The sequence below is a fragment of the Stenella coeruleoalba genome, assembly GCF_951394435.1.
Source record: "Stenella coeruleoalba genome assembly, chromosome: 3".
Classification (NCBI taxonomy): Eukaryota; Metazoa; Chordata; class Mammalia; order Artiodactyla; family Delphinidae; genus Stenella; species Stenella coeruleoalba.
Window position 1 is genome coordinate 62,338,918 of NC_137148.1, and position 16,946 is coordinate 62,355,863.

Consider the following 16,946-nt stretch of genomic DNA (forward strand, 5'->3'; position numbering starts at 1 on the left):
CCTTGCCCCCAAATCACAAGGCTTAAAGATAAAGGCAACTGGGCTTCCCTGGTGGCGCAGTGGTTGAGAGTCCGCCTGCCGATGCAGGGGACACGGGTTCGTGCCCCGGTTGGGGAAGATCCCACATGCCACGGAGCGGCTAGGCCCGTGAGCCACGGCCGCTGAGCCTGCGCGTCCGGAGCCTATGCTCCGCAACGGGAGAGGCCGCAACAGTCAGAGGCCCGCGTACCGCAAAAAAACAAACAAACAAAAAAGATAAAGGCAACTGATGACAGTTATTCAAATGGTCTTCACTGTGGGATAGCCATAGTCTCTAATGCCCCCCACTCCCCCCTTCTTCCCCATTTGGTCATTTAATTCACCATTAGAGCTGTGGGCAAAAAACAAAGAAAATGACACCCAACACAAAGAGTCTGCTTATTTTTTATTCTGCTTATGTTTTATTCTGGTCACCATTTTGCCAAGGTTGGGCAGAGGAAGGATGGTGAAAAGGGACAGCGGAAGCCCAGGGAAGAGCTATGGTCTTTATACTGTATGTTCGCCTCATTCCTCATGTCAAGGGCTGATGGTGAGGTGCTTCTCCAGGACAAACACCAGAACGTTAGCAACACGTAATTGAGTGAATGCCTGGGCACCCAGTACGTCTTCTGTGAAGGGACAGGGAATCTACAGGGAGTTAGAAGTGAGCCCAGAGCACCAATGGGGAGCATTCATTCATCCCTGTTTCCAAATATCTACTATGTGCAATGTTAGCTGCATAGTAAGTCTTCCCTAATGCACTTAGAGTCAGAAAGAAAGATGATCAGTAGTAATGCTTTAAGAGCGGTGCCTGATACATTCACGATGTTCTCTATGGGAGACTCTATCAATGGGAGACCATTTTGAATGTTCCCAAACAGAATCAGCTGGCCTGAATATTCTGTCAACCCTTCCAACTATTCCAACAGCCATCTTCTTCCCACCTTCTTACCTACGTTTCCAAATGGTAGGCAGCTAGCTATGAGCCTGGAACAATTGGAAATCTATGGAAGGACTCTCTCAGACTAGGAGTGAATAAACAAAATTGTCAGAAGAGTCAGGCAGGAGAAATCTTTCTCCAAAGTTAAAATGACCAAAGTGAATGTGTGTGTGTGTGTGTGTGTGTGTGTGTGTGTGTGTGCGCGCGCTGTGTGTAAGTGCATGCGTGCACACATTTCTGGTAACTGCTTTTAAATTTTAGAGCCTTATTCTAGGTTGTTTTCCAATTCTTACCAGTATAAGATATCCTGATAGCAGTGACAGGAATGTTGGAAACCTTTAAAGACTTGGTCTGAAGAAACTTGAAAACACCATCACTAAGATCTTCAGAGGTCAGTTTCTGAAGGACCTTTCTTGCATGTGGCCCTGCGACGCCAAGGACTCCAAGCTCATCGGTTATGTTTTTAATTTCAACATCATATCCACCTTTGACAGCCTCTTCTTCAATCCATCTGCATTTGAGATTCATAAACATCGTGTTAAATCCTGCTTGAATAATGCATGTTGGTAACAGATTATTTCTCGGAAGAAATGCTCTGTGTCTAGAATTGCCAGAAAGTCCCTAGAACGTCATTTCACATAGATCACCTAATTTTTAAAGTTGAGGAAACTGAGTCCCAGAGATGTTAAATGATCCTCTTTAAACTACCCACTTCAATGTGTGGGCAATTTTTCACAGTACGGAAGGACCCTTCCGTTTAAACAAACTCTGCCACACGATTCTTTTAAATAGTGACAGCCCTATTGCATTTAAACTGATGATTCAATCTTGGGAAAATTTTCTCTAATACCTGTACACAGGAGGCATGCTTGTGCTGCTAAAGGTTAATAATGCACCTGCCACCAGACACATACTTGCTTTGACAATGACAAGGAAAAGATTAAAACTCTAAAGACTAGTTTCAATTTCTGAGTCTTGTTGAGTTATTGGAACCCAGGGATAGGGCTCATTTATAATTTATTGAGCACTCCCTGGAGCTACACAAGTCTATCAGAAAATGATCATCTGGACTGACACAAAGCTAAGCTACTAAGATGGCTCCCAATGCACCTTGGATTGGAGGATATAATTTGCATCATTTTACAACTAGAGTGAGAATCTGTCAGAGTAAGATGTTTACTAAACAACAATATTCCAAGTATTTTTGAAATACTGAAGATTAGAGATTTTAGAGCAGACTAAATAGTAGACTAAAGCTTCGTGTGAAGGATTGACTTGGCAGGTCAATGATTTAGATGCAGCTTTGTGGCACAAAGCGTGAAAAAGGAAGAAGAAAAACCAGGGAGGCAGTTCACTAAAGTGGACCAAACATGGGCATCAGAATCAACAAGGCTGGCTTGAGCAGGTTACTTTAACCCAAACTTCACTTTCCTCACCTGAAATTGGGAATAATACATACCTTGCAGATATATCTATTAAAAGAATTTATTGAGATAACGTGTAATAATGGTTTTGACATATTGGTGATGCCTAACAAAAGGGAGTTAATATTATTAAAACCAGTAAACCCCATGGATGGACTACCTTTGGGAGGGGGATGGTCATAGGGGCCCTTCAAATAATTTCCTCTATGAGACATGAAGGTTATTTAAAACAATAAGATTTTAAGAATTAAAGTTGTACTTTCAATTACTGGTAAAAAAACAAACAAACAAACAAAACCTCGGTGCAAGATTGGGTCAATATACAACCCATGTAAAATTTTCTTACTAGGTGTACACTTACCTAAGATCATGAAGTTCTGATCCAGAACCAGTTATTAATAGAAACTCCCCAGGAGACTGGTGAGAAACTGTCAACTCAGCATATACTTGACCTTTTGGTGTTAACATGTGACTTATATTTGTAAAACCCACCTACACAAAAGAATTTTAAATTACCTCAGGATGAAATAAAAATCTTATGTGTCCTTTTAACACCACATGGAAATAAAAATGTGGTTGTCAAAAATGAAAAACATCTGAATGCTATCATTTCTATCAATTGTGTGAACTATCTGTAAACCTAAACCCATTAATTTTGAAGTTTTCAGTTTAAATGACCATTATAATTACTTGTCATAAAAATTACACTTCAGCCAATTTGGGGGTTCCCATTTACACAACTAAACAAAGTCATAAGGTCCTTAGATGATAATTCATTTCACAAAAATTTAAATTTGAAAATTAGCTAGAATACCCTTGGTTAGTTGAAGGGTTCTGGTGTTCATACAGAAATCATTAGGTGAATTGACATAACATATTGGTTTTTTTGAAAACAAGAGGTAGAGAATTAAGTAGGCCAGAATCCTGGACCTTGTACCCCTATAAGGTTATTTACCTTGGGAATGACATTTGCAAAGAGATGGTCCAACAATCTAATGGAGTCTTGACCTTTGATGTTAAACTTGCCAAATGGTGACAGGTCAATCACCCCTACCCTTTGCATAACCTGTTTATACTCAGAGCCCACAGGATCAAACCAGTTTGTGCGGCGAAAACTTGGCCTGAAACACAATGTTCGTCATAAAACAAGAGTTATTCATTTTCAAAAAATTACAGAATAAGGATATTTTAATATACCCTCTTTGCCTAGAAAATTTCATTTGGGGGAAAAGTGCCACCTGTTCTACAAATCATACGTACATATTGGAATCTACTTGATTTTTTAAGTTACTCATCTATCCCTTGACCCATTTCATAGTGAATGAAGTATTAATTAAGTAGAAAATAAGATAGGCCATGTGGGTTCTCAGATCTGGAAAAGAGCTTAGAAGTTAACCAATCCTGTAGTTTTCAACCTTGGTTACATATTAGAATCACCGGGGGGGAGCATTTTAAAAATACTAATTTGGGGGGCATAATTAAACCAGAATATATGAGGGGTAGAGCTATCTTGTTTGTTGTTTCTCAAACATTTATGCAAATACATCACTTGTACTTGTTAAGATACCGATTCTGATGCAGCAGGTCTGTGGAGGGGCCCTAGATTCTGCACTCTAACAGGCTTCATGCTGGTCCACCTGGAGTAAGCAAGGATCTGGTCCAACATCTTCATTTTGTAGAGAAAAGGCACAAAGTGACTTCCAAGGTCTTTGCATTAGTTAATGACAGAGCTGGGCCTGGAACAAAGGTCTCCTAACTCATTATGCAGGGTCGTTTCTAGTTTACAGAGTGGACTATTAATGTGGTATTTTAACTTCAGAGCAGGATGCTAAGTCTGCAAAATGAGTCTTCAGTGGTTTAATTATTAAAATAGTAGAAGAAATAGGCCAGGTCCAAACAGCACAAGGTGAAGAATAGATCTGGCATTTATCTGAGTCGTTTAGGAAAAACCAAACCGGTATTTTGCCCCCAGGTAATCTCCACTGGCTGACTACAGAGTCCAAATTCATTAATCAGCAACTGGCCCTCTACTATACTTTGGACCTTTTAGATCTGATCTTAAAGTAGACATTAAAACCTGTTTAAATAAGCAAAATGACAGGTCAAAAAAAGAAGAGAGAGAGAGAGAATTGGACTTCCTGGTGGTGCAGTGGTTAAGAACCCATCTGCCAATGCAGGGGACACGGGTTCCAATCCCTGGTCTGGGAAGATCCCACATGCCGCGGAGCAACTAAGCCCGTGCACCACAACTACTGAGCCTGCACTCTAGAGCTCGCGTGCCACAACTACTGAAGCTCGCGTGTGTAGAGCCTGTGCTCCGCAACAAGAGAAGCCACCGCAATGAGAAGCCCACACACGGCAACAAAGAGTAGCCCCCGCTCGCCGCAACCAGAGAAAAGCCCATGAACAGCAATGAAGACCCAACACAGCTGAGAAAGAAAAAGGAGAACTTAACGTGAAAAGGAAACTTTCTTTTCTCTTGGTTTATGGATTCTCATGAGAAAAAATATATAATCACTATTAATCCCAAGTACAATAGTATGCAATCCAAGTATAATGGCAACAACTTTAGAGGAATTCAGAGAATTGTTTTAGTGATGTGCTTTACGTTTTAGCTCAAACTAAAATAGTAAGTAAATGACCTTTTCCCCTAATGCACTAGCAGTGCATATAACTTGCATGATTCGATGCACACACACTAGAAAGCAGTTGCTTTGAGCTGTTCCTTGACAAATAGAAAATCCATATTTCCATACTGTTTCCATACTATGTGACTTGGCCAGGCATCCTAAACCAGGACAAACCTTCAGGAGCCAACTGAAGCCATGTGGGGATTTGGAGAGGGTGGAGAAGGTTCTCTGAGCAACCGGAAAATGCCAAGCAGAGGCTTCATCTGGGCTGGTTGTAGGTCTTGCGAGGCCACATGGGTCCTAGATGTGGACCAACGTCACGTGGGATAAACTAAGGCCTGCACTGCACAAAAAGTGATTTTCGCGGGAAAAGGCTCAATGCTCTTTGGAATGGGGTGGAGCGATGGGGTGGGAGGGGGACGTGGCACCTCTCTGGGGTCCCTCCATTCCACCCCCAAATTTCATTCTGCGGTGAGAGTGACAGGCAGGTGAAGTCACCCACTTACCTGTACCCAGTGTCCTGGCCTGGTTGATAGAACCAGTGTGGCTGCTCCCAGCCTGCATGGAACCCCATGGAACACTTGGACTCCAGGGTTTTATAAAGCCCACTGACTCGCTGAGTTGGCCTCCCGGCAAACCGTTCTTCTTTAGGGTAACCAACTGAAAAAGGAAAATCGGTGCTCTGAATAGCACAGAACCAAAACTATAAAATATTTTGAAGGGATTCAGAAAATGGAAAACACAGCACTTAAAGTCTAGAAGCATATATTATATACATATATATAATATATATATGTATATATTATATGTATAATATATATGTATGTATTATATATATACATATATATGCATTAAATTTATGTTTTACAAAAACCCAAAGCTGTATTTATATTGATCATCAAAGGGTAAAGTAAAAATAGATTTAAAAGTTAAAATCACTTATGCATTCCTCACATTAAAGATATATATTCATATAGATTCCTTTTTGTGTCTTAGAGGTACATGCTTTTTAGACTCCCTAACCATTCCCCCACGATACACAGAATAAAAAGCTTCTAAAGTCAGAAGTGATGTAAGTCAGTTCTGAACACACTTCATAGACAACGGTAAATGTGCACTTTACCAATATTGTTGAATCCATACGACTCTCTTGCTTTGGCCTCGGTGTACTGAGTTGTTGTCCACTTGCCATAGCGATTGGGATCCAATTCTATCAGATCAAAAGGAGGCTCTCCGTGCAGGATCCAGTCACTGAGATATTTCCCTACCCCACCAGCATGGATTATGCCGTACCTTTCAAATACAGAAATAAATACCCTGTTACTAACACATATTGTTTTCCAACAATGAAACATGTCCATATATTTAACAAGGCCTCAAAGCTACAGTGTTCTGTGCTATTGCTATTCAGAACACACAATCAACATAATCTTTATGCTATCATATTTTTTCCTCCAAAAAAAAAATCTTTAGGCATCCAAATTAAATGTGCCTGACTTGATAGCTAGTTTCTTTCCACAGTTTCAAGAGCTGTATATCTGCAAAATAGTCTATGACTCTTAGCTAGTAAGGATGCTTTAGGAAAACGGAGGAGAGGAAGCACACAGGCAGATGTGGTTGGTACCTTACCAGCCCTCTTGAGCTATGATTATCCTCCCTAATAGGAACTTTGCAGTAGAAATATGTACACTGTAGAGTGGCACACCCATCTCTTCTCAAACTCAGTTTAGTTCAGGTTCCCATAGCAATGACCTCTGCACAAGGATCTTGGGCCATTATTGTAGAAGAAGCATTCAGACAAAGAGGCATTCACCCAAGGACTTGTGGGAAAGAGGAGGAAGAAACAATGGCTCCTGTATTTTGCAATTTGGGTCACTTGGTGGGGAGGGTTGGCTTGTTTTCTATTTCCACATGAGGATGCTTTAAAACCAAGAACATGACTGTGGCAAATAATTTCATACCAGATGGAGGGATCACAGTTTAACGTCGCCCATGGGCAGTCCTACCCATTCATTCTTGTGGATAAAGGAAAGTCTTGATGAAGGACTTTACTGTGGGTTTGTTTTTGGTTTAAGTCAAGAGAAGCTTCTGAGGAATTGGATGAGCAGGGAGTCACCAGTAGAGGACCAGGAAAAGGAGCTACACGAGCAGACTTCAAAATGCAAGAAATTCCAGCACCCCAGGTGACAGCTACTTGGCCAGCATTGCAGCTTCTAAGAGCATGGGAGGACCTTAGCAAAGACTGGAAATGTTAACTAACTTTTTCTACAAGATACCAGTTTTTCTACTTTATAAAAATGAATGCTTATATTTGTTATAAGGATATTTCTCAAGCAGAATAAAATGAGAGCCATTTATACTTCTCTGGATAGTTTTAAAAAGAGACATGGCTCATCCAAATCACTCACAAACAATCTCATTAAGTTTCAAGAAAGCAAAAAAAAAAAAAAATTAAATACATGCTTAAAATAATTGTGAAATATATGCTTAAAATGTTTATTCACTTAAAGAGTCCCAATGTACAATATACAACACTTGCCATTTTTGAGAGCTAGAGATACTGTTTATAAGACTTGAAACTATTTAAAGTTCTTCTGATATTCACTGAGTACTTACCATTTACCAAGCACTGTTTCCTTCTAACATGTACCAGCTGATTTATTCTTTAGCAACTCTATTTTACCAATGAGAAAACCAGCCTGCACTCAGGGGTTAAATAAGGTCACACAGCAATAAAGTACAGATTCAAGATACAAACTCAGTCTTCTGCCCCCAGTATACCCTCCCTGTTATTGGACTTTACTTCTTCAATGGTTCTCAATCTTTTTTCAGCCAAGACACACATAACAGAATTTACATCCTTGGCAGACTCCTTGGGCATAGGGAGGGTTGTGCTTCGGTTTCCTGTGGTCTCACTGCTACACCATCATGTTCTTTCCAATAAACGGGGCAGAGTGCTGTTATTTGAGGATAATACTGAATCAAATCTATTTTTTAAAAGTAAATTTCTACAAATGTCAGCTCTATAATCATTATTAAGTTATATGTAAAATCCCATCCAACTGAATGCTATGAAACATCTATTGAGAGCCCCTGGTGTAGTGGTTGAAAGTGTGAAAGCATAGAGTAAGAGAGATCTAGGTAGGATTTTTGCTCTGCCACTACCAGCTGTGTGACCTTGGGCAAGCTGTGTAACCACCCTGAGCTTTAGTCTCCACATGTGCACACGTTATGGTGCTGGTGGAGAATTAATTGACATGGCCTTTAGAAGCACATAGTAGGCAAGCAGTACATGGTGGCTATGGGTCCTTGTATAACCAACAACAGAGTATGCCTCTGCCCAATGGATAAGATTTTCATAAGGAAGTAACGTGTGAAGTGGAAGTGAAAGGGAACTTGAAAAGGAAAGAAGAGTGAGGCTCTTTTTCTAGGTCTAGCATTAATCTGTAGAACCTACTTCTTCTACATGGCCCAGCTGCTATGCTGTTTGAGTGTTTTTGTATGCTTTTTTTTTTTTTTTGCGGTACGCGGACCTCTCACTGTTGTGGCCTCTCCCGTTGCGGAGCACAGGCTCCGGATGTGCAGGCCCAGCGGCCATGGCTCACGGGCCTAGCCACTCCACAGCATGTGGGATCTTCCCGGACCGGGGCACGAACCCGTGTCCCCTGCATCGGCAGGCGGACTCTCAACCACTGCGCCACCAGGGAAGCCCGTGTGTATCCTTTTTTATGATAACTGTGAAACTGTCTCCTCTCTTTAAATTTGCTGTTTATCATCTGTTGTAAGCCAGGATAACTAGATTCAATTCAATCCAACTCATTAAACATTTGGGAAGCATTGTGTTAGTCACCTAGAAGCAGAAGAACTTATTAGATTTGGTATAAAAGTGAAACAGCTTTGACTGAGGGTATTCTGTGAGTAAGGTAAATGAGCACTGGCATATATGGAGACAGTTTGCAAATACCTATTCTCTTGACTGGTTGGACTAGAATAACAGACAATGCTGAAATGCTGATCCCTGGGCCCCTCTCCAGACTACTGAATCAGAATCAATAGGAGGGGTGTCTGGGAATCTGTTTGCTTGTTGGTTTTCCAATTCCACACATCTTTCATGGATTCTAGTGATAACTAATAAGAATTTCACAGATAAGATGCAAAGGAGGATGAAACACGTGTAAGTGACTAACCACAAAGTTGGGATTCTGCTTTTTAACAAGCTCTGGTGCTCAGCCAGATATGGAAATCACTGGTCTTCAGAACCATGGGATGGATCACTGATATAAATTGGGAGGGGTAGCCGATGTGAGGAATCCACCATGTTACATAAGAAATATCTTAGCAATCCCAACTTTTAAACAACAAGGCGGCCTTTTGGGGTCAGACCAAATTGGTCGGAGAGAGTGTGGCACTTTGTCTGCCCTGACCTGTTATCTTCCCCATTCACCTCGCGATGTCTACAACCCAGGAAAATTACCCAGAGCAATCAAAGCAGGAGTCCAACATCAGCCCCATACAAGTAGATACAATTTCTAGGTGATAAGTAACTAGTGTTCTAAAGAAAGCAACTTCCTAATTTCCTTAGTGACAGGTGTTCTATTAAAATATAAATATGATGAGGGCAGGAATACTGTCTGCTCTTGTTCACAGATAAACAGCAATGATCTGTAAATATGTGTTGACTAAATCAATAATTCAGTGATTAAGCTAATTGCAGAATCAAAAAGAATAAAATGTTTAGGAATAAATTTTGCAAAAGAAGTACAAAACTTACACTCTGATAACTACAAATCATTATTGAGAGAAATTTTAATTAAAAGTCCTAAACAAATGGAAAGACATCCTTTGTTCATGAATCAGAAGACTCAATATTAGGAGGACAATACTCCCCAAGTTGATCTACAGATTCAATGCAATCCCTACCAAAATCCTAGATGGCTTCTTTGAAAAAATTGACAAGCTGGTCCTAAATTTTACACAAAAAATTTAAGAAGCCCAGAATAGCCAAAACAATACTGAAAAAGAACAAAGTTGGAGGATTCACACTTCCCAGTTTCAGAACTTACTGCAAAGCTACAGTAATCAAGACAGCATGGTACTGGCATAAGGATAGACATATAGATCCATGGAATAAAGTTGAGAGTCTAGGAATAAATCTATACATATATGATGAATTGATTTTGACAAGGATGCTGTGGTACAATAAAAAAAAAAAATATTTGGTGTTTGTCCCCAGTTCCTGGCACAGAGCTCCTAAAACCTTTGGAATTTATATTATTTTGCATGCTAACAGATAGCTCCATGGAAGGGGGGCAGGGGAACTAGACAGCTTCAGAATAGGGGCTGGTCACCATAAGTTCAATCACCAATGGTCAATGATTTAATCAATTGTGCCTGTGTAATGAAACTTTCACAAAAACTCCTAAACAACAGTGTTCAAAGAGCCTTTGGGTTGGTGAACCCATTGATGCACTAGGAAAATGGTGCACCAGAGAGCGCATGGAAGCTCTGCACCAGACCCCTCCCTCCCATACCTTGCTCTATGCATCCCTTCCATTTGGATGTTCCTGAGTTGTATTCTATAGAATAAATAGGTAAAAGTAAGTAGGGTTTTCCTGAGTTCTGTGATTATTCTACTGAATTATCAAACCTGAGGATGGGGTTGCAGGAACCTCCAAATGTGTAACCATTCAGTCAGAATTACAGGTGATCCCTGGAAGTGAGGACATCTGAAATTGGCATCTGAAGTGAGGACAGTTTTATGGGACTGAGTCCTTAACTAGTGGGGTCTGCACTAACTCTGGGAGTTAGCAGCAGAATTGAATTGAATTATTGGATAGTCAGTTGGTGTCAGAGAATTGGAGAACTAAATGTCAGAAGTGGTGTCAGAAAAAAGACATCATAGATGCCAACACATTTCAATGAGTAAAGAATAGTCTTTCAACAATTGGTGCTGGGACAATTGGCTATCCTCAAATGAATCAAGCTGGGCACTTACCTCATAGCACATACAAAAATTAACTCAGAATTGATTAAAGACCTAAACGTAAGAGTTAAAACTAGGGACTTCCCTGGTGGTCCAGTGGTTAAGACTTCGCCTTCCAATGCAGGGGGTGTGGGTTCAATCCCTGTTCGGGGAGCTGAGATCCCACATGCCTCAAGGCCAAAAAACCAAAACATAAAACTGAAGCAATATTATAACAAATTCAATAAAGACTTTTAAAAAAATGATCCACATTAAAAATATATATATTTAAAAGAAAAGAGTTAAAACTATAAAACTCTCAGAAGAAAACACAGTATAAATCTTCATTAACTTGGATTAAACAATGGTTCCTTATATATGATATCAAAACTACATTCAAAAGAAGAAAAAAATTCACATTCTGGACTTCATCAAAATTTAAAACTTTTGTGTTTCAATGGCTATGATCAAGAAAATGAAAAACCCACAGAATGGGAAAAAATCGCAAATCATGTATGGGATAAGGGTCTTGTATCTAGAATATATAAAGAACTCCTACAACTTAACAATAAAAAGACAAATCATCCAATTTCTTAAATGGGCAAAGTATACAAACAGACTTTTCTCCAAAGAAGACATATAAGTGATGTACAAGAGAAACACTCCCACATGAACATGCCTACATATGGACTCTATAGGGGATTTCCTAAGCCCTCAGTTACATTATACCTTCCAGCTTCCTATCTTCATCAGGTTTTCTCCCTCTGGATGTCCCAAAGACCTAAACTTAACACTGTCAAAAATAGAACTCATTATTTTTCCAATTATTTCTTCCTTTGGCCCCAGCGTCCAACCAGGAGTCAAGTAAGAAAGGTTGCCATCATTTGCTATTTTTCTCTCTCCCTTAAGACCTAATGCAATCAATCACCAAATCTAAATAATTCTGTTTCCTATTTCTCAGTGCCCACTGCTACTTCCTTAGTTCACACCCCAGCCTCTCTACTGTATTGGAAGAACAGCACCCCAACCAGCCTTGTGCCTCTGATGAGACTTACTGCCTTGTTCTCAGCTGTAGCCCAGTGCCCAGAACTAGACCTGGTACAAAGCTGGCCAATCATCAAATATCAGTTGAATAAATGGCCAAATAAAATGGGGAAGAAAAGTAAAATATTAGAAACTGTGATATGATAGTAAGGTAGGCTTGACGTTAATAGTCACCAAATTAATGGGACAAATATTAGGGATGAAACATCAAATGGGTAATGGAACCATAAATAGTAAGCAACCAGAGGAATCATAAAGAAACAAAAATCACGTTGAACAAACATGAATTATGGTGAAAACTGCATGAGACATATTATACATTTGATATTTTGATTTATCTTTGTCTCATTGTGTTATGAAAACATCCTTGCAGAAGTGGGACAAATTGACCTATCTGAACATTCACAACATGAAAGGAAACATAAATAATGGAAACAGCAGGAAATATGCAAAGAGAAACTTCCAGGAAATCATTGCCCTTCTGTGTACAAATCTTTTAAACCTATACAAGTCAAAGTTTTAAGACTAAAATTTTTTATTCCTCACATTTCATTGGTCATAAAAGGGAGAAGACTCTCTGCCTCTCTCCCATTTTCCATTCTTGGCCTGAGAGATGGGATAAGACTTCTCTAAACTACATAACTCTATAATAAATGTTGAATTACATAGAGATACTCACCCAAAGCCTATAGCCACCCAGTAGTTTCTGACCCCCTGATGGGGCCCTACCATAGGCAGAATGTCAGGAGAATAGGTGATAGGACCATTGACAATATTGATGATGTCAGCCTTCTTCAAGACTGGAACCATTTCCATGGCAGCCTCGACGTGTTCCATGATTCGGTCTAGATCAGACTCAAAGAGCTCCTTTCCAAACCCTGAAGAGAAATGCCATTGTGGTCAGGATGTCACAGCTGCCCTGACGTGTGCTCCAAAGTGATTTCAATCTCTGAATCAGCTTACATTTAAAGATGGCCCGTTAGGAAGGTATTGTACTTTCTTTTTTAAGCCTAAACTTGATATTTACTATCAACAGATGAGTACTGTTATATTAGTATACTATATTACTGAGAAGAATAATGTTATTTCCTGAAACAATAAATCATGAAAGTTAACCTTTTTAATAGAAAATTTTAATTTATGCATATTAGCAGTTTCCAGCATTTAGGCCGATCACAATTTTAAAAAACAAACAATAATAATTTGGTTTGTCAAGAGAGGTCTTTTATCCTTCAATTAACCATAGAAGTCTGCTTCATCCTCTCAGGCGAGGGCAAATGGGAGTTTGCAAAGTCATGTCAGGACAGTGGGGATAAATGAAAAACCACTTTAGCATCTAGGATGATGAATTCTAGACACCTTTTAACTCTTAGCGGGGAAGGATGGCATGGAGGCTTCATTCCTCTAGCCCTCTTCTATACACATCCGAGGGCCGGAATTCTGTGAAAAGAGTCAGGGTCTTGGAGCACAGTCATCTTCTCAGTCATAAAAGGCACTGGGATTGAAGGCAGGGCTACGGATGAGCTGCTAAAAGAATATCGCCACCAATCCCAGGGATGCTCCCGCACAGCAGCCAGCCAGCTCCCTCTTGTCCCTCCTGTGGACTGCATGTCAGGTCAGAGAGGCCTGCAGATCACTAGGGTTAGACCAGGGCATGTGGACGCCCAGGGCCAGCCAACAATCTGGCTCTTCCTCCAACTGGAATTATTTAAATATTTGTTCAATAAATATTATTAAATATTTGTTCAAATATTTATTTGGAGGAGAGATTGCCAGCATGGGGGAAGACCAGAGAAGGAGACTCCCAGGTGGCAGATTAGCCCTCCCTCTGGATCAGGAGCTATTCCCCTCTGGCCCGAACGTGCAGAGCCCACCCAGCAAAACCGAAGCCCTCAGCTGGCTGGCCCAACTTCTGTGGAAGGTGGTTTATCATTTGTAGTAATGTGGGCACAGATGTTCTTTGAAGAGTAGGAGGGAGGGATTCATTCCCTAGCCCAAGTAGCTTATCAAAGTATAATTCTAGAAAGCACAATTACCTCCATTTCTTTATATTCCCTATAATATCTGTGTGCCAATGACATTTTGGCTCCTTTTATAGATTAAAACCTGAGATACCTCCTTAGGTGAACCAACCCTTCATCTGGCTCTGCAGAAATGTTTCATGAAAAACAAAAACAGGTCCTTCTCTCCCTTGCAGAACTTGAAAGAGAAACTATGGTACCTCCTGAGTTAGCACTGAGGCCTAAGACTTTTCCACATCCATTTATGCAGCACAGGAGGGCTTCAGTTCGCAGTACCAACTTATCCTGCTCTGCTATAGACTTTGAGGCTTTCATTCTTAACAGGCTGGATGTCCTATCTCTGCTACCTGTTGTGTTTCCAACTGTCAAAGAACAAGAGCAGCTATATCCAAATCTAGAAACTAGACCAAGTAAGCAGGGGAGTAAGGAGAAAAGGGGGATGCAGGAGGTTGGTGTGGGCAGGTAAAAATTACCTGGGGCCTTCCAAAGCAGCGGGGAGCATCTTTTTCACCTTTCCCACCATAAATTCTCTTTCCTTATCCCCTGCTGTGATTGTTCAAAGGGATATGAGAACAGAATTTACCTCGAATCCCTCACTTCCAATGTCCCAGGTATCTGATAGTCTAGTATTATGGTGGCATCTTATTCTATAGCCAGCCCAGAGTTACAAGGAAGATAAAATAGATGTGTCTGCACACACTTCTATTTGCTGAACCTACCTGGAGGAACTCCATTGGTGACCCATGAGTCCTGAACTTTCATTTTCTCTTGACTTTCATATGGACCAAACAAAAGCCCATCCCTTTCCTGTCGGAGGTAATAAGATCCTTCCAGGTCACGGAGCACCGGGAGTTCTCGCTTTAAAGCTTTCACTTCAGGGATGGTCGATGTGACAACATACTGATGCTGAACTGGAATGAGGGGATGTTCTAGTCCAATCATCTTACCTACTTCACGAGCCCAAAACCCTGAAATAAAAAAATCATTTAAAAATGTCACCACATATAAAAGCATACCACAGACGACATTGACACAGCCATTTCAATTAAAATAAAATATTTAGAATACTTCAGTGCTCATGACAAAGTCTAAAGAATGTCCTAACAATGCAAATGAACTTATCTACAGAACAGAAACAGACTCACAGGCATAGAAAACAGACTTGTGGTTGCCAAGGGTGGGGTGGGGGAGGGATGGACTGGGAGTTTGGGATTAGCAGATGCAAACTATTATATAGAGAATGGATAAACAACAAGGTCCTACTGTATAGCACAGGGAACTATATTCAATATGCTGTGATAAACCATAATGGAAAAGAATATGGAAAAGAATGTAATATATATCTCTGAATCACTTTGCTGTACAGCAGAAATTAGCACAACGTTGTAAATCAACTATACTTCACTAAACTAAATTTAAAAAAAAAGAATGTCCATAAAAACTTTACATTTTTTGCCATTGCAAAATTGAACAGGAGAAGAGAAGACAATATTTGACACTACCCCAGAGTTTTGAAGAACCTAAAGGAACTCCATTCCTGAAAAACCATTTTGCCCATAGCAAAGGTGTGCAAAAAAATTATTTGAAGGAAAAAAATAAACAACCCAAATATATAGAACGTACAAATGTTGATAAGAAAGACAGTAATGGACTGACCTTACTTGTAGAGCAGGGACGGTCAGGCAATGGAAGAGGCCCTGGGTCGATGTGATCAACATAATAATCATGCATAATAAAGCCCTACTAGTTAGTCCTCTATCCCCCAGACCCTCCTCTCCCCAAATTGTTGAAGCCTAAAATTCCACAAACACAGAATTGTTCTGTTAACTGAAAATTTGAAATGTATACACTTTGGGAGAGAGAGCCTTTTAAGTTTTCTGTTCTTTTAAAAGTTCAGTTTGAATATGTTTGGAAGATCCTTTCTTGCAAAGGCAAGAAGACACCTGGTGTCCAGAGCAGGGGGGAGGAGGTGCTACAGCAAAGAGGAGAGGGCTCATAGATAAGTGGGAGTTCCCACAACCTATGTTTCTCCCTTCAATGTGCAAGGGGACTGTCTTCTTGGGGGAAATGAATATTATTTTTTTTCCTTTGCAAAAGATGGAACCAGATAATTTGTGACTGAAAGACCCTGGATTCTCCCCCGAGGTGACTCTTCAGGCTACAGATGTGGAGCTAAAGTCCAGACCGATAAAGAGACACGCCCAAGGTCACACTGGGAGACCCTGAAATGGTCACATCTTATTGGTTTTTCTTGCTACAGAAAGACTATTTTAAAAATCCAAGACTCCTTCACTTGTATAAAGGTATTTGAGAATCTAAAATGATAAAAATGATTAGTTGGCAGGGATGCAGGGTCACCTGACCCATCAATGAATTACTGGGGAGAAGAGGGGTTCTATTTGCTTGTTTGTTTCATAATAATTTTGAATAATCATTCAAATGATTAGGGAATCTTCCTTAAGTTATTTTTTTAGAGGTCGCATTCTCTAAATTTTTAACCATTTCTGTTTCTCCTTTTTTTGGCAATCTAATAAGGAGTTCTGAAGTCTCTGTCATTATGAAGTTCAGAGCTAATCACAAATCATCAATTATGAGTCTAGGAACCCTGACTACTGTACTCTTATATGGCATCTAAACATCACTCCTGCGTTCTGTTGTTTTGTTTTGGCCTAACGGCTAAGCTGGTCACACTTGGATATCAGCCCCAGAAATGGGTGTCCATTTGCAAACCAAAAATCTTACCTGTGGGCATTAGAGCTGTTTGCTGGTCTTTGAATAATTTAATGACTTAATTTATTCTTGCCTAGGAAGATGTGAATTACCAATGTCAGGACTTTGTAGGATAATATAGTAAAGCCACATATTCTAGTTATATGCACTGGAGCAGTTTTAAAATATAAAAAGTCA

General features: G+C 40.1%; 1 protein-coding gene across 3 annotated transcripts in view; it reads right to left on the reverse strand.

The window, feature by feature from the left end:
• Positions 1–16,946, reverse strand: part of DMGDH (dimethylglycine dehydrogenase) — a 61,114-nt gene that overhangs the window by 24,967 nt on the left and 19,201 nt on the right. For all 3 annotated transcript variants that reach the window (XM_079916965.1, XM_079916964.1, XM_079916966.1), the window contains exons 6-12: positions 14,759–15,007; positions 12,698–12,896; positions 6,136–6,305; positions 5,519–5,672; positions 3,338–3,503; positions 2,744–2,874; positions 1,252–1,469 (exon numbers count right to left, since the gene is read on the reverse strand). In XM_079916965.1, the coding sequence (XP_079773091.1) occupies positions 1,252–1,469; positions 2,744–2,874; positions 3,338–3,503; positions 5,519–5,672; positions 6,136–6,305; positions 12,698–12,896; positions 14,759–15,007 (1,287 nt within the window). The remainder of the gene's footprint in view (positions 1–1,251; positions 1,470–2,743; positions 2,875–3,337; positions 3,504–5,518; positions 5,673–6,135; positions 6,306–12,697; positions 12,897–14,758; positions 15,008–16,946) is intronic.